General features: G+C 46.8%; 3 protein-coding genes across 6 annotated transcripts; 1 reads left to right on the top strand and 2 right to left on the bottom strand.

The window, feature by feature from the left end:
* Window positions 1-540: 540 nt before the first annotated feature.
* On the bottom strand, window positions 541-8,700 carry bicc2 (bicaudal C homolog 2). Its single transcript, XM_077733009.1, has 19 exons — window positions 8,278-8,700; window positions 6,841-6,887; window positions 6,550-6,619; window positions 6,358-6,437; window positions 6,133-6,294; window positions 6,012-6,065; window positions 5,697-5,921; window positions 5,370-5,621; window positions 5,147-5,278; window positions 4,891-5,086; window positions 4,619-4,746; window positions 4,328-4,542; window positions 4,119-4,224; window positions 3,792-3,831; window positions 2,871-3,028; window positions 2,147-2,363; window positions 1,913-2,076; window positions 1,562-1,661; window positions 541-1,495 (listed from the first exon to the last, which is right to left on the bottom strand). Exons 1-19 carry the CDS (start codon window positions 8,495-8,497, stop codon window positions 1,365-1,367), a joined length of 2,697 nt encoding a protein of 898 aa, XP_077589135.1. The 5' UTR covers window positions 8,498-8,700; the 3' UTR covers window positions 541-1,364.
* Window positions 8,701-9,190: 490 nt separating this feature from the next.
* LOC144207034 (leptin receptor overlapping transcript-like 1) lies at window positions 9,191-12,668 on the bottom strand. Of its 3 annotated transcripts, XM_077732223.1 has the most exons (6): window positions 12,322-12,668; window positions 11,845-11,965; window positions 10,954-11,029; window positions 10,542-10,728; window positions 10,343-10,471; window positions 9,191-9,550 (listed from the first exon to the last, which is right to left on the bottom strand). In XM_077732223.1, the coding sequence occupies exons 2-5, from the start codon at window positions 11,858-11,860 to the stop codon at window positions 10,355-10,357; spliced, it is 396 nt and encodes a 131-aa protein (XP_077588349.1). In that variant the 5' UTR covers window positions 11,861-11,965; window positions 12,322-12,668; the 3' UTR covers window positions 9,191-9,550; window positions 10,343-10,354. The 3 variants fall into 3 exon arrangements, with proteins under 3 accessions (XP_077588349.1, XP_077588348.1, XP_077588350.1); XM_077732222.1 differs by having other exon boundaries at window positions 9,191-10,471; window positions 12,322-12,663; XM_077732224.1 differs by lacking the exons at window positions 11,845-11,965; window positions 12,322-12,668 and adding an exon at window positions 11,381-11,760 and having other exon boundaries at window positions 9,191-10,471.
* Window positions 12,257-16,605, top strand: srp72 (signal recognition particle 72). Of its 2 annotated transcripts, none has more exons than XM_077732217.1 (19): window positions 12,257-12,490; window positions 12,905-13,025; window positions 13,112-13,232; window positions 13,453-13,596; window positions 13,666-13,777; window positions 13,858-13,889; window positions 13,954-14,078; window positions 14,156-14,213; window positions 14,296-14,427; window positions 14,509-14,637; window positions 14,701-14,773; window positions 14,869-14,933; window positions 15,024-15,119; window positions 15,188-15,291; window positions 15,365-15,442; window positions 15,528-15,665; window positions 15,747-15,796; window positions 15,910-16,069; window positions 16,170-16,605. In XM_077732217.1, exons 1-19 carry the CDS (start codon window positions 12,391-12,393, stop codon window positions 16,339-16,341), a joined length of 2,010 nt encoding a protein of 669 aa, XP_077588343.1. In that variant the 5' UTR covers window positions 12,257-12,390; the 3' UTR covers window positions 16,342-16,605. The 2 variants fall into 2 exon arrangements, with proteins under 2 accessions (XP_077588343.1, XP_077588342.1); XM_077732216.1 differs by having other exon boundaries at window positions 12,260-12,490; window positions 13,663-13,777.
* Window positions 16,606-16,643: the final 38 nt, after the last annotated feature.

The raw sequence follows: 16,643 nt of genomic DNA, 5'->3' as shown, positions 1-16,643 counted from the left end.
GGATTTCAAGTCAGTGCTCAATGCAGTTTTCTGATGGCGGCCCTTGGAGAAAACTATTTGGACACCAATGTAATTAGCGTCGGTCGGGGAGGAGGCCCACCAAGTCGTTTGCATCCGAGCACCGAGACATCATTCCAATTTTCCGTTCACGCCGTTTCCAATTAACCATCAAATTGCAAAATGGCCCCCCAGAGTCAGGGAGGAAATAATGAATTCAATGGAAATGGTCAAATGGGGCAGGTCAATTAAAAGGAGAGCCACACCTGTAATTTGACTAGTCATTAGTCTTATCTATTTGTTGCATTGGGTTGCCCTGAAAGGCCACATGGCAAACTCATCAGCCTCATTTGATTGTCATTCGGAAGCAAAATGTAAACAAGCTGAAAAGAAATCCTGCATAAAGTGTTCTGTATCAGCCGGGCCACTCGTAAAACATAAGCAATTCATCAGTTGGGTTCCTGAACGTGAATTAATGTCATCCAAAAAATAAAAGAAGAAATAAATCAAATCAAATGGAGAGAATGTGACGCTACTGCCCCCTGGTAGCACAAACCGCTTGGAATTTAATCAGTTCATTTTGTTTTCTGACATCTGCGTCATAAACACAATTGAGATACATTTTGATGGAGTCATTATTGGTTACAGCATCAATACAAACTTAGAGACACTAATAAAAGGAGGCGGAAATAGTATCATATATTTAACTTTTTAAGCGGTAATTAGATTTCAGTGTACAATGAAAGTCTGATGGAGGCAAATAGAAATATTGCAAGTGTTTTACAGCACTTTTGTTGGCGAGTAAAAAACAGTATGACGGATTGTAATATTCATTCATTATTAAAATGGCCGTTAGTGTCATGAAAACAATAGCAACAACAACAACAACAGGTGACGACTCAAAAGATGACCTTTGGACCTTTGACCGTTGATAGGGCAAGCAAATATTCAATATTTGCAATTGTTATAATATTCATTCATTTTCAAAACCACTTAAAATGTTATTGCTATGATTTTATTTACTATCACGGTAGAGTTTCACTTATATTATATTATTAAGATAATATGATCTTATTATTATCACTATTTACATTTGCATAAAGGAAGCAGTTAGAATAGTCAAAGCGTCAAAAACAAGCATTGGCAGGAGTACTGCTATCATTAAGTTGGATGTAAATTTGACTTTTTTGCAGAAAAATATGACATTTGGAAGAGAAGACCTCCTTGTCAATAATAATAATAGATTTGTTTTCTTTTAAAAAAGCTTTGGAGTTTGGCTGTTCTTAAAAGGCACAAAAACGGCTTGGTTGTCTGTTAGAGCTCTGGAACTCACGTGGAGAGGATTGCAGTCGGCACCAAATCCCTCTTCACCAGCGGTCGCTCAAGGTGGCCACTTCCATGTCGGCAATGCGAGGTAATCTGCCACTGGCGCCGCCTTCCAAGTATCCAGCTTTCACACCGGGCGTATCGGAAGGCCTCCTCTTGCTCTTGTTCACATCTAGAACGACAACATTGTATCGAAAAGGGCTCAATTGAGGAATCGGAAGACGACGTGGGCCATTACCTGAGATGGCTAACAGCATCTTGCGTCGGGCTCCAAAGGTGGACACGCCCACTTCTTTCAGATCTTCGTCCGACAACGTGAGGAACGTGTGGTAGTCAATCTGAATCCACACACAGCAATTGTACTTACTACATGGGAGTACTACAAGTCCAACCAGCCAGAGAATAGCCTCTATTTACAAATTCTTCTACATACCAAATATTCAGGGGACAAAATGTGAGACATTTTAGATAGTCGTCTCGGGGGCCCAATTGGAAGGAGCTGTGCTTGATCCAATGTAAAATATACTTGCAAAAATACTACAAAACCGGTCCAATTTATAGGTAGTGTAGGATTTTGCCCAGTTTTCACCTCTTGTTGCTCCAACACATCAATGTACTTGAGCAAGCCCAGTTGGCCGAGGAGCCGCGGCAGGTCGTCCGTCATGGGGGGTGACGGGCTACGACGACTGCAGTTCGACGCCCTCCTGGAGGAGCACGGGCCGTCAAAGTAGTTGATGCCCGGGAAAGCATCCTCTGCACAAACAAAATAATGTAAACGGGAGGTGCAGACTTAGTATTCTGTATCTTTCAAAGCCTGACTTACGGGGTTTGTCGCTTCTGTTCCTGCTCGGTGCAAAGGAGGAAAAGTGGGAGGAGAACGTGGAGGAGGACGAGGAGGTCGGTGGTGGGGAGGAGGAGGAAGAGGAGGACGAGGAGGAGGAGGACGAGGAAGATGAGCAGGCAGGCTGGGATCCACGTCTGTCCCTCCAATTGTCGGAATTGCTCCCGTTGGACGCCGTCGCGCTCTGATTGGCCCACGACTGCAACAACCAATCAAATGATACCATATAATGGTACTCTGCATCCATTCACATGGGATATTTATTCTTGTGCAAGGTTCTGTTTGAGCAATTGTTTATTCATTCTTTTTCTAGAGCACTTCTCCTTTATTTATTTGTATTGTTTACAGGCAGAAGTGCTTTTTGGATTATTAACAGTGTACATCACTGTCTGCCTTTCGCCGGCGACCTTTTGCAGAGTGTAAAGCATTGCAGCTTTAAACACACTTTCAACATTAATGTGGCTATAAATATAAGGGGCAAAGACACTACGTAATGGCTCCATTAAAATGGATTTTTCATTATGGTGGTTAGCATATTAAGGCACGCCGGATTGCAAAGTTTACTTTCCGCCAATTCTAAGGCTCACCTACCTGATGACAAAGCAATTGGTGCATTCATTAATTATAGTGTTTAATTTTTCCTTTTATGCATTTGATGAATGTGTGTCTTGCAGACCCTTCAGGGCACGAGGATGATCATTTGTACCTGTCCGCCATTAGTGGTCAAGTAGGGTCTGTAGTTTCGACGACTGATGTTTCGCATTTCCTTCACCGCCTCGGCCGGCATGGATTTGGAAAATCCCAAGCCGCTCCAAGTGTCGGTGGGTGTCCGGACTTCGCTCACCACCGGTTTTCTCTGCATAGCTAAAAAAGAAAAGCAGATATAAATATAACTGAGTAGCCATCTTGGACCAGACAAAGAGCTGCACATACAATGCCAACCTAAAGCATTTCTACTTATAACAACTCTATTTTTTACTCAAGATGAGGTTGTTGGAAGGAAAATGCATTTTTAAAAAGTAGTGGACGTGCAGCTTTAAAAAAAAAAGAGAACTGCGAGAGAAAAAACAAGCCAATGGCATGTGTCCATCACCGCCTTTTTATTAGCTCTATTTCCAAAATTCTCAGTTGGGTCGGGTGCTGAATTATTCATTCAAGCCGGCATTTTTCATTGTTGCATTTGAGGCGCACCCGCCAAAAGCACCGTATCGCTCGGTACGAAGCAATTGTGTCAAATGTGGAAAGCGCTCTGCCAAGAATCTCCTCGCGTGCCGACGTGCTTCAGAAAAAATGATCCATATCGCATTTGGAATATCTCATATACTATTTTTGGCCCCTTGTAGGCATAGCGCTTCATTCTATCTGCCATACTTCAAGATGACATTCCTATCATTTAAAAAGCATACATTAATAGTAGTAATAGTAAAAATTGGAATAGATTTTAGTGGGGAAAAAAGGAGGGCCTGACTGCACAAATTGTTTGTACAGTACATTATACGACAGTGACGCTTTCCAATCCAGGTTGATTGAGAAATTCCAAACATGTCTGTCGGTTGTTTTGGTTAGGGTTTGTCCGCAGTGCGCTAAAGCCGTAGTAGAAGAGGAATGAAACATTTAAGGCACAAACCTCGAGTAGCCAGCAATTTCTTTTTCTCATAGTCGTAAACCTGTGGACCACAAACAGGAAATAAAGTAGGTCAATAATGCATGAAATTGAATCCCATCTGAGTGCAGGCGGGATAAAGCTCATTTAGCGCACATGCAATTATTTACTACGCCACTTCCCAAAGGGAGACCATTTTTCCAGCTATAAATCGCACCGGAGTATTGGTCGCAATCAAGCGGAAAAACAAAGAAAAGCCCAAGCGTTGCTGGTTTGCACGTTTCAGTGTGCAATGGTGCCATCATTTGCACCCTTGTCACGGTTAATGGGGGTGCGATTGATTTTGGGCACCTCCGATGGGGAGACGTCTGCGCAAACGTCCCGGAGCGGCGCCGCGTCTCGCCTCAGGCTGTTCCTTCGTTCCGTCTTTGCTCGCTCCATTTCTGCATTCAGCAACCTGTCGTATTTGGAGGTTGAGAGAATGGAATGAAAAGAGGCCTCCCCCTAAAACATGACAAAGCCAAGACTCGCAAGTCCAGCGCGAGTCCTTTTCATCTCACCTGCACGTAAAGGCCTGACCCGTGGAATGACGTCTAGCCTGGTTGAAAACTTTGCTCAACTCGGGATTCTGTAGACTTCCCCTGCGAGCCGTCAGCGCGGCCCTGGGACCGCCTGAGAAGCCCATCGCGTCCTCCGCCGGCGTGCTCGCCATCGGCATCTCCCTCATTTGGTCCTCGTCGTCCCATGGGCCGGACTGGTCCTCGTTTTCCGGGATCTAAAGAGGAAAGGCATTTTACCGTGTACGTACACTTGTGTGTTTTTTTCTTTTGGGGGTGACAGGGGTAAGGCACCTTCTCCAGCGGGCGACTGTCCGTTGCCTTCAGGGTCGCCCTGCTTTCTTCATGGGGGGCCAGTAAACCGGGTGGGGGTGAAGGACGAGATTTTGTGGCAGCCGGTACCTCAGGAGCAGGTAAGGGTCCTGTGCAACAGATAAGAGGGTCAAAAACTTAGCCTGAGTGTTAAGCATTATTAAAAAAACACCACAGGACCAAAACACATTTTTCCACTTGTGCAACAATACTGAGGTAGAAGACTTGTTTACTCTGAAATGTATGGATCTCACCGTGTTCCGAAAGACGCAGTTGTTGCAGTAACATGTTCAGCCAATAGCTGGTCAACTCGTTGGCGGCCAGAAGGGGCTCCGGGGCCAAATCGCTTTCCTTTGCGCTGTGGGCGTGGCCAGAATCCAAGCCCAACAGCAGGCGACGAGCCTCGTAAAGACACTGGATGTTCCTTTCCAGACCTTTCACCACCACTGACTGAAAAAGAAAATACAGCTATAAAAGAAAAGTATTGGCTCAATCGGCACATGTTGGTACCTTGTTGCTCTGTTTGACTTTGGGCTTGATGCTGATGAAAACGCCCAGGTTTTGCATCATCTGAGTCAGCAGGCAAGGATCCGCTTCCGCATCTTCCCGCATGTCAAACATCAAGCACACGGGCAGACAGTCCTGTGCGTCCACAGGACAAAATAGACACTTGAAGCACCTTGGGCTGTGGTATTGCGCCTAAATATACTACTCGCTACCTGGGAAAACTGACCATGAGTTGCTGGCGGGCCAGACAAACGCCGTCGGGGCTGCCTTGGATCACCAGCGAGGGCACGTTTTGGGGTGCGCTGAGATCCGGGAGAATGATCTGGGTCTGGGTGTGGTGCATCACGCTCAGGAAGTGGGCTCCGTTCTGGCCCAACAAGAAGAGGTGCTGCTGCGAGGTCACATCCAGCTGGCTGCTCACCGCGCTCCCCGTCGAGTCCGAGCCCAGCAGCAGCTCCATCAGGACGCAGGCCGCCTTCTGGAATGGGATGGAATTGGGTGAGGGGCGGCATTGGCGGCGATGGCGGAGAGCATGCGCATGGGCCTGGCTGACCTTGACGGCGGAGGCGTTGCCCTGCAGGCCCCAAACCGTGCAGCAGCTCCCAAAGAAGGCGGGCTGCGCCTGGACTTGTTGAGGCTGCGGCGGCAGCGCTCGGAAACTCACGCTGACCCCCAACGTCTGCGCCACCTGCTGGATGAGAGGCGAGCCGGCGTCCGGCGGGCCGGCGGGGGCCAGGCCCACCGGCAGCTCGAACGTCAACGTCAGCGGCTGTAGATCCTGACGCGTGAGAAAAATTGCCATAGCGACGTTGGATAGGAGCAAAAAAATCCTGTGACCATAATAAACACTTTGGGAGTAAAAACTGACTCGAATCCTCCACCGGGCCTCCTCCACCCCCTGGACGGGTCCCGCAATGGACACCTGGGAAGAAGGGAAGAATTGTTTTTGAATTTGCGGAGGCTAGCGTCCGTCTGAACGGACAAACTACCTGGTTGCTTTTCTCTCCGGCGGCATTGTGGCGGTTGGAGTCCGGGAAGTGAATGTGACAAGACGTGACCTCCATCACCTTCTTGATGTTTCCGCCACCTTTGCCAATCACGTGCGAGTGCTCCGTGTAGGCCACGTCCATTTTCAGGGTCACCTTGTTCACCTGCGGGATTTCCATCCCTTTCTCATTGAGACGCACGCCAACGTGAAAGTGAAATACTCTTACCCTGGTTTCCAGAACCTCCAGAATCTTCTTTTTGGCTTCCAAGACGTTTTCTTTCTTGCCTTCCACCTTGACGTGAGGGTCTGCAAGAGGCAGCACCTTGAGATTAGACAACGACGGTCCTACGGGATGGGGGTCTCGAACCCGAGACACCCAGAAAGGAAGGGACAAAGAAAGAGAGGCAAATGACAGGACCTTTCTTTGACTTGGCTCCAATCTTCAACTTGGAAGGCCATTTCACCTGAGTGTGAGTTTCTTTCATCACCTGCGAAGCGAAGAACAATGAAGAGAGCTCGAAGAAACAAGCCTCCCGCCGACGGACGCCCCGCGACAATCTGGTAGTACTAGACAAGGCTGGTATACGCATACAAAGACTGATTTACACTTCAGAGGTTGTCGTCATTAGGCTATGAATGAAAGCGGAAATCTCCCACGGCGCAACAGCAAATTTCTCCTTTGTAGCGATTGTTAAGGTGTTTGACTTACTCGCTCAAAGAACTCCTCGCCTGTCATGGTGTCCTCACTCTTTGGAGCTGAAATAAATCATTAGAAATATAAGTTTACCACTGGAAACTATTGAGGAATGCATCTGCAATATGTGTCCACTTTGTGTCTCCTGCTAAAATTCCAATGAAGATGCGCATATACACATATATGTATGTATATATGTGTGTATATATGTATAAATGTGTGTATTTATGTATAAATATGTTTGTATATATGTATAAATATGTGTGCATATATGTATATATGTGTAAATAAATGGTAAAATAAATAGTACTACGAAGGAACTCCTTTTGTGTGACAGCTTTCCACAAAGTTGAGAGTTTTGTCAAGAGTATTGGGGATGCTGACTTAGCAACCATCTCCCAAAAGACAGCCCAAATGTCTGGGAAGAAAAACTTTTTGGCACGGCCGCGGCCCCACTGTGACATTTCCAGGGTAGCACCCCACCGACCACTTTCTTTGTAGCCCCCTCTTCCCTCATCGCCACGGGTAACCCTGGCCGGGGCCCAGGAATGGCCGGAGAACAGAGAGAAGGTGGCGAGGACGGCCAGGGGGCACCGCAAATTAGCCCCAAAATGGCAGATGACGTCGATGCCATTGAGTCACGTCGACACTGGAGAAATGAGGGCACACACAGCTTCAAAAACGTAGAACAGAAAAAGGAAAAAAGCCCTCGAGAAAGTCACGGACGGACAAAGAGATGCGACGAGATCAAGTAGATGCCCTCTCGGGACTTGATTGAATTCTGCCGCCATGGCCAATTTATCGAGCCGTTCGGGTCCAGTTGTAAACGATCCGGGCTGGCCGGCCCAAGAAAAGACGCTCGGGGGGGGTTGTTTACGGCCACTAAAGAAAAGACTACGTACGTGGGCAGGATTCTCACTTTGCAGCCACAATTCTCACTTCTCACAATTGGGAGGAGAAATTCTCCACTTGAATTGACATCACCTATTTGCTCAATTTATTCTCACAATTCTGAGAAGTCATTGCTCTTTAAATGCATGTGTTTCCACTCAAAGAAGCTTTCCGACAAGCTGGGACTCAAACAAAGTCCGGATACTTTGGCGTCTATTGAGGAATTTGGAAATGCCAGCGCAAACACGCACGGCGCCGCCACAGACACAATGAGTCTCCATGGCGACATGGGCTCGGCGTCCGTCATAAAGCCGCCAGGCCCGAATAAGTTACGGCTCGGTCCCGGACGGCCGTGAGAACGGCAAGAAAAGTGACTTGAGCACACGCACGGACGAGCGGCGACGTCGTGGGACGCGTACGGTCAAAGACATCGATGGATCTTCAGTGTGAAGTAACTGTCCCTGAAAGATTCATTCAACATGCTGAAGTTTGGAAAATAATGTGAAAAATCTTGCAAGTTGAGTCACATTTGAGTAAACTTTTTTTTGTGCCATTACTCACCATACAACATGCTCTCCAACTTCTTCCTATTAATCCTGAACCTCTCCTCCATCCACTCGTGACCTCCGCTCTCTTCCCCGACGACGTCCCCGGGCTCGGCCTCGTCCCCCCTGTCGCCGGGGGCCCGGCCGGCTTCCGCGCTAGCTTTAGACTCGGACTCCGCCGGCGCTCCGGCACCCCGGGCCGGAGAGCTCTCCTCGGGGCCGGCGACGCTGGCCATGGTGGGACTGAGGCCCCGGTCGGGAGGATACGCGTGTATGTGACCGAAGAGATGAGCGGGAGGAGAGCAAACTTGCAGGGGGTCGGGGGGGGGACACCCTCCTGGAATGCCCCGCCCCCTTTAGTTGACTCCCTATCTAACCTCTCTCTTCCCCCGAGGCCCTAAATGCACTGGACGGGACGTGACATCCCAGGCGAGGGTCTCCAAACACGAGAAAAATTGATCGTCTGGTAAAACTTCAGCCTTCTCAATGTCTGCCTTCCACGAGTTCTGCAATCTGACGCTTAAATTTTCCTCGCCACGGGCCTCGCAGCTAACAAAATAATCCCTTTCGTCCAACCAGGAGGGGGGCACTGGGTCATCTGGCCAGTTCCCCTCTTCACACGGAGAACCTTCAATGACATTTTAAATGCAGCGCTTATTGCACGGACACATGCGTGATAGTTAACAACGTCACCGCCGGGGTGCCGGATCCTGACCTTTCATGCTATCACTTTCTTACAGAAATGTTGGGCACCGTGCAAGATGGTGGCACGTTACACCACCCTCTGCGGGACAACAGGGGCACTGCGTTCAATGTGGTCAAATGTTTACAAATTTACCACACGCAACTTTTTCTCCTAAACAGGTATAAGTTATCTATATAATATAAACATGCTACAACAACAAAAAAGGACTGAACGGAGCAGAGAATATGTTGCAAAACTGCATTTATTTAAGAACAAAATAAAAGCTGGTCATCCTGGCTGAGAACAGCATCAAACATGAGCTCTTCAATTAAATTAAATAAAATAAATATACAACATGACTGACAGTGTGGGAGCAAACTGCTTGCTAGTAGTAACAGTAACAATCAGAAAGGTCTAACCTAAGACTTCCCTGCCGCTATACAAATTCCATAGCAAATTCTTGCCTTTCTTTTTTCCCGTTGTTTTGTGTAATTTTGACCCATCATAAGTAATATGGAAAAAAAAGCATACAAATGTCAGTAGTTTTTTCCCCCCACAAAGCTGCCTTCATTTTCAGTCTTTCTGAGTACAATCAATGCCTTCACTGAAGTCAGGTCATGAAAGAAAAAAAAATAAAGATAAGTCACAGGATTGGACGGATTTTGGTGGGGTTAACAAAAACTTTCTTTTCCAATCATTCGGGCAAACGGGAGAAAAAAGTGCCGGAATGATATGGCACTAAATTTTGCCATGACCTAGGTAGCCTTCCAATCCTTTCCTGGTCAGAATGGATTGGACGTCTACCACCATCAATGGCAGCCAATGAGTTAAAAAGCCTACAGAGCAGTGGTTATTATATACTCATAAAAAAATAATACAGTTGAATCGTGTATTAGTATTTCCAAATTTGTCGAATTATTTGAACAATTGATTAAAAAAAATACAAAATCATAACTCAATTGGGCATTAAAAAGGGGAGTGACATTAATGTATACTTGGTATATACTAAAATGTATAATGGAGAACAAAAAATACAATGATACATTTTTCTTACATTTCCCATCCTGGCGTCATTGAACAACAAGTGACAATAAAAAAGCGCGTTAACCAAAAGACCTTGGCCTTGGGCTCAATTTTCATAGCATTGCCATTTGTCGTTGACGCTAGTTTGGTTCCTAACACTCAAATATCACGACAGATGCGACGTTAGATTTTGGACAAGCCAATCACGGGCTTGACGTCAGTTTAACGCAAAGCATTTCGCCATCAAAGAAAAACAAAAGTATCGCACGGCTTGGGAGTGAGTGGCTACTATAAATAACAACTAGGACCAAATCAGACTTTAGAGAAAGACACTAATAACGATTTAAAAAAATAATAATAATAAAATGCTCACAACTCCGCCGGATTACCACTGCTGCCAGCTGAAGTCGTCGTTGGATCCGAAGACGATGAAGAAGCCCATGATGGTCCCGAAGATGACCACGTTGCCCGTGGAGACCAGCGCGCACGACCCCCACGCGATCTGCAAAAGGAAAGCGCATTGAAATGAGCACAAGTCTGGCTCTGGAACCCAATCCGCCACACACACTTACCACTTGGGCCCGCGCAAAGACGACGGGCAGGCCGAAGGCGGAGATGACGATGCCCGTGGTGAGGAAGATGGCCAGCTCTCGGCAGGCGTTGCTGGAGCTGTCGCTTTCGTCCACCACCCGCTTCGAGATGCAGTATGGGATGGGTGAGAGGATGTAGAAGAACAGGAGGAAGAGCGGCCAGTATTTGCTGCACATACACACCGGGCAGACCCACCCGTGTTAAAATGGGCAGAGAAAAAAAATCTGAGCTCCAAAAAGGCTCCGTTCCACATTTAGGGCATCTCCAAACCCTCATACTAGCCAACAATAGTCATGCACATGTTCATTCATTCATTTTGTCTCGGATGTTTGATAACATTTTAAAAAGTCTGTTCCTAAATGTCACTTAAGACGAAAAACAAAGTTTCCTTACTCATACACGGGCAGGGCACATCCCAGCATGAGGAACATGAGACCAATGGCCCCCCCGAAGGACAAGGTGATGAGAGCTAGAAGACAAAAGACAATTAGGACAGCATCTAGCAAAGGCATTATAGATTTGATATTTATGTTTGATATACGGCGCTTGCTTGCATGCATGCTTAAAATAGATTCAACATGACAAAGTTAACACACAAAGTGCAGTGATTTTAGCCTAAATATTGAAGTGAATGAGCCTTTTGGGAGTACTAAAAATGCAAATTGATGTTATGTCTTGAAGCCGTGGAAAATGGAGTTTGTTGTTACTTTTTCGCCCTTAATACCACATGTGATACTTTTTGTGTTTTCTCAATAGTATTCGTTCTTCTTGATGAACTCCTCTAACGACTTTAGACAATATTAACTGCAGGTAAGTATACCTGATGTTTTGTGCAAATTGACTCCTGGCTTGACGAAGCAGCTGATTTGACGTTTGACAATGAGCCAAAGAAAAAACTACTGGACAAAAGCAGTCTATTTTCTACCTCCATATATTAGCATCACCTAATTGAATTGACGCCTTGGTTAGCCATAGCCTCTTAGCGATGGCTTCAACGTTACAACAAAAAAGGAGATCGCATCACTTGAGGTCCTCTTTTCTTGAAGAAAAATATCACAATACCCGACCTCTTTAATGCCAAACAGGCCAAGTTAATCAACACTTTCTTGGTTGATTTTGATGTGTGCCTTTCATTAGCCCTGTGGTTGCACTTCTGCATTAGCAAGCTTTAAATGCGTGCGTGGGGCTTACACGCATTGCGTCAAGCTAACGAAATGGAGGCTGTTTTTCCCAACATGCATCTAAAATAGAAGATCAAAAAAATAAGTGAATCACTTGACGCACCTTTAATCCCAGCCATTTCCCCTGGACAAAGGGTCGTCACTGTAAAGCCGGGCCAGATGACAACAGCTCCCCCTCGCAACCGCTAAGGACTGCGTCGGAACCGGGAACCGCCAAACTGATGCTTTCAATGACCCAAGAGAGTGTCGGAATTAAATTAGGCTGGAAAGTTTTATCATTAGGTCACACAATGGTCTTTGAAAATGCATTTCAAGTCTCAAATATATATCTATCGTGTGATGTAACGTGCAACACTGATCTCTGGGGGGGATTTTAAAGTGGTTTGTTAACCTCTCCAACGCTGCAACAGAGCCCACCGGAGAAGCTTACTGTCCCTGAGACATCTAGCCTCGTCAAGGCCGGAGCCGTAGTAAATAAAACGTAATAACCGATATCATATAATCATCTGCATTAACGCAATCCCTTCCAAATGTAATAATATGCATAAAATAGTCTCAAATATTTCAGATAAAGTCTAACCTTCAATGTGAATCCGGAAGTACATGTTTCTATTTCCATCCTTCGACTCGTAGTCCACACGCATCAAAAATGGCGAGCGGTGCTCAGTCCACGGCGTCGCTGTGGACCGACGTCAACCGCTGCGGACAGAACGGGGACTACACGAGAGCCTTGAAAGCTCTACCAAAAAGTTTGTATCCGTCCCGTGGCTTTAACTAGGCATTTTGTTGGCTTTCGGGCTGAGTGCGGACTAACTTGTGGCTAGTCAGCTGTGTTTCTTAGCTAAGCTACATTCACCTCACAGGGAGGGCTTCGGGCCATTTTTGTCAGTCTAATGTTGTTTTTTTCCCCACCTAGCTTGTTTTCGCGGAATATGTAATTGCCACTAGTATGTTCAAGTTAAAATGATGTGGCGTATGCATTTTGAAACGTCGCAGTCTTCGATTTTGCACCGCCTTCTTATGGTGTGACGTGTCTTTCATACCCGGGATCAGTTTACGAGTCTCGAATGTATTTTCACATCAATCTTTCTGAGAATTTCATTATCGCTTGCTTTTACGAAAAATCTGTCGCCTGTTTTTGACTTCAATTCTCCCTGTGGCAGTTTTGCAAGAAAACAGGGAGGATGTGACAGCCCTTCATTGTAAAATAGTGTGCCTTATCCAGAATGGCACCTTCAAGGAGGCTTTAAATGTCATGAACGCACATGCCAAGGTACTTGGCAGGTAAGCGTGTCGCATCAGGGTCGGTTTCAATCGCATTTGGTCCATGTTTAAACTTTGGACACGTCCCTTTCTTCTTCTTCTTCCAGCGAGGTTGTGTTCGAGAAAGCGTACTGCGAGTACCGTCTGAACCGAGTGGAGAGTTCCCTTAAGACCATCGAAAGCGCTCCTCTTCAGACGGACAAGCTAAAAGAGCTCTACGGTCAAGTGGTGAGCCTCGTTGGACAAAAATGCCTCGTCTACATGATCACTTATGTAAACCTATGTGGATAAAAGTGGACAGTAGGACTGTCAATATTAATTATCCATAACTAGTGTGTTCAATTCATCCTGATAGTACATTTTTTATTGGTCTTTCAAAAGAGTGTTTATGTATGCCTTTTCAAAAACATCAGTCAACCACAAATATGTTTGATTTCCTTTCGTGCAGTTATATCGACTGGAGCGCTACGACGAGTGCAAGTCAGTCTACACGGATCTGATCCGGAATTCTCAAGATGAGTACGAGGAGGAGCGCAAGACCAACCTGGCGGCGGTCGTGGCCGCCGTCAGCCAATGGGAGAAGGCGCCCACGGTAAGCCGTAAAAGTTGGGTGGGCGTCGCCAGCGAGCGCCATTTGAGAGCAACTTTCCCGTCTCAGCAGGAAGATTTAGGATTTCCCGAGTCGACGTACGAGCTGTGCTACAATGCTGCCTGCATGCTGATTGGCCAGGGTCAGCTCAAAGCAGCGTTTGATAAGCTTCAACAAGCTGAAGGTCGGGGACCCCCCGTTTTTATATATATATACTTTCCCAAAAAATGTGGTTGTCATTGCCCCAATTCTCTTGAATTTCAGAGCTTTGCCGGTTGTCATTGGCCGATGATTCGGTAAGTGGATGTCTCAAGTTTTCTCACAGCGCTCTTAGCCCACTAAAGACGCCGTCTCCCACAGGACATGACAGAAGAGGACATTGAGTCGGAGCTGGCCGTCATCCACTCTCAAATGGCGTACGTCATGCAGTCGCAAGGTCAGACGGACCGAGCGCTCCAGCTCTACAATCAGGTCGTCAAGCTCAAGTAAGCTGCGTCCTAGTTTATTTTCACGCCACGATGCATACTTTGTCCATAAAATGACCTTTTTTTGCCCCTTCTAGGCCATCCGACATTGGCCTGCTGGCCGTGACTGCCAACAACATCATTACGATAAACAAGGTGGACTGACTCAATATTTTCAGCTCTTTTTTGAAAGGGACCTTTGGTATTAAGGAATGTTTCTTTCTTTTTTTGTGTGTAGGACCAAAACGTGTTTGATTCCAAGAAAAAGGTGAAACTGACAAGCGCGGAAGGGATCGAGTACAAGCTGGCCAAAAAGCAGATTCGGGCCATCGAGTTTAACACGGCTCTCCTGGCCATGTACACCAACCAGGTGAGTTGGGAGCGCTGTCAGCGAGTGATATCTCTGCCTACTTGATGCACATTCCGTAAGGTTTTTTTGCTGGTTCTACAGGCCGAACAATGCAGAAAGCTGTCTTCGGCGCTTAAGTCGCAGAATCCGGGTCATCCGCGACCCGTCCTGATCCAGGTGGCTCAACTTTGCCGAGAGAAACAGCACGCCAAGGCCATCGACTTGCTGCAGGTAGGGTGGTGGCTCTCATTTGGCGCCTGACGCAGCGCTCCTATCTATTTTTGCTTTTTTCAGCATTTTTCAGACCAGCATCCAGAAAGTGCATCGAGCATCAAACTCACAATGGCACAACTTCATTTAATTCAAGGTAATTCAAGGGTTTTTTTTCAAACAGGCAATTGCTTTTGAAAATTGACTTTTTAGTTTCATTTTACCACATATAAACTCATTTTGGGTGTTCAGGTCACGTCACAAAAGCCTGCGGTGTCCTGAAGTCCATTGACGAGTTCAAGCACAAAGTGGGCATGGTAAGTGTGGATGTTTTTTTTTTTTTTTTAATTATTTCCCCGCCACCCCCACGTCCGTTTCTACTAAACTGTGCGCGATTGACTGGTTAGGTGTCGGCCCTGGTGTCGATGTACTCGCACGAAGAAGACATTGACGGCGCCATTGACGTCTTTCGGCAAGCCATTGAGAAGTACCAGTCGGACGAGGTTTGTTGCTTTTCCCCTTTTTGAGCCGTCCGCCCCGTGAGTCAACGGCTCACCCGCGTCCTCCGCAGCCGGGATCCACGGCGCACCTGGCTCTGGTACGAGAAGCGGCAAATTTCAAACTCAAGTACGGTCGGAAAAAGGAGGCTATCAGTGACTTGGAGCAACTGTGGAAGTCAGTTGACCTTAAGAGGGGAGCATTGGGTAAAATGAGGGAAAATGCAACTCATTTTTTTTCTTTCACCCAGGCAAAATCCAAAAGATATTCACACGCTGGCACAGCTCATTTCCGCTTACTCTCTGGTGGACACAGAGAAAGCCAAAGCGTATCCTTCCAAAGCAATTTTTCCCCCTTTGTGTTTAGCTAAAAAGCCTCTCCTGGTTTTTCCTGAGCGCCCCCCCTACCTACAGCCTGAGTAAGCACCTCCCTCCGGCCGACACCATGTCCTTCAAGGTGGACGTGGACGAGCTGGAGAACTCGCACGGCGCCACCTACGTCCGGAAAAAGGCCGCCAAAGTGGCGGGAGAAAACCTACCCAAAGAAGACGGGTAATGTGACAAGACATTTTTTTTGACTCCTCTATGTGAGGACATTTCCAAATTTTGGGGTGCACTTTCTTTCCCCCACAGGCGAGGAGATAAGAACAAGAAGAAGAAGAAGAAGAAGAAAAAAAAGAAGGGTAAATTTGCCTCACTGAGATTTTGGTTCTCCATTTTACTTTGCTTATTGTAACGTAGGTTCTTGGTTTCTGATCAAATAAAAAAAAATGTCCCTCCTTCCTCTTCTCCGCAGGGAAGCTCCCCAAGAACTGCGACCCCAACGCCACCCCCGACCCAGAGAGGTGGCTGCCCATGAAGGAGCGCTCCTACTACAGGGGCAAGAAGAAGGGCAAGAAGAAGGAGCAGGTGGGCAAAGGCACGCAGGGGGCCACCGTGGGAGCTTCGTCAGAACTGTGAGTGGAAAAAAAAAATGTCCCAAATTTTGCCCATAAGCATTGCCTTCACCAATGGTGTTTGGGATGAGTTCATTTTTTTTCTTCCCCTTTCTTCCAGGGATGCCAGCAAGACCGCCAGCAGCCCCCCGACCTCCCCCCGGCCGGGTTCCGCATCTGGCTCCGCCCCTTCCAACGTGGTGCCACCGAGACAACAGAAACCGGCGTCCTCCGGTGCAACGCGCAAGAAGGCGCCATCCAAGAAGAAAAAGGGTGGCAAGGGAGGCTGGTAGTCTGGGAGAAGAAGGATCCATTTCAAGTCCCAAATTTGGGCTTTAATCTTGGCTCGGTCATCCTTCTCGTTTTTAAACAGACGAAAACGTCAGCTTCCTTCCACTTTTTTTGTCTTATTTTGAGCGTACGGGGAACGGCACCAAAAGGACTCTCGGGCAGTTCCAATCAAAGTCGACGTGCTCCTTTCGACCATCTCGTGTCGCCAGAATAAAATCCTGGCGAGTGCTGAAAAGAAATAAAATGAATTTGTTTGGAAATTTCAATGGCTGTCATCCTGTGACTTCCTTGAGTACCTCAAAGT

Source organism: Stigmatopora nigra, chromosome 14, assembly GCF_051989575.1.
Source record: "Stigmatopora nigra isolate UIUO_SnigA chromosome 14, RoL_Snig_1.1, whole genome shotgun sequence".
Classification (NCBI taxonomy): domain Eukaryota; kingdom Metazoa; phylum Chordata; class Actinopteri; order Syngnathiformes; family Syngnathidae; genus Stigmatopora; species Stigmatopora nigra.
Note: the sequence above shows the minus strand (reverse complement) of the source record. Positions and strands in the feature narration are given on the sequence as shown.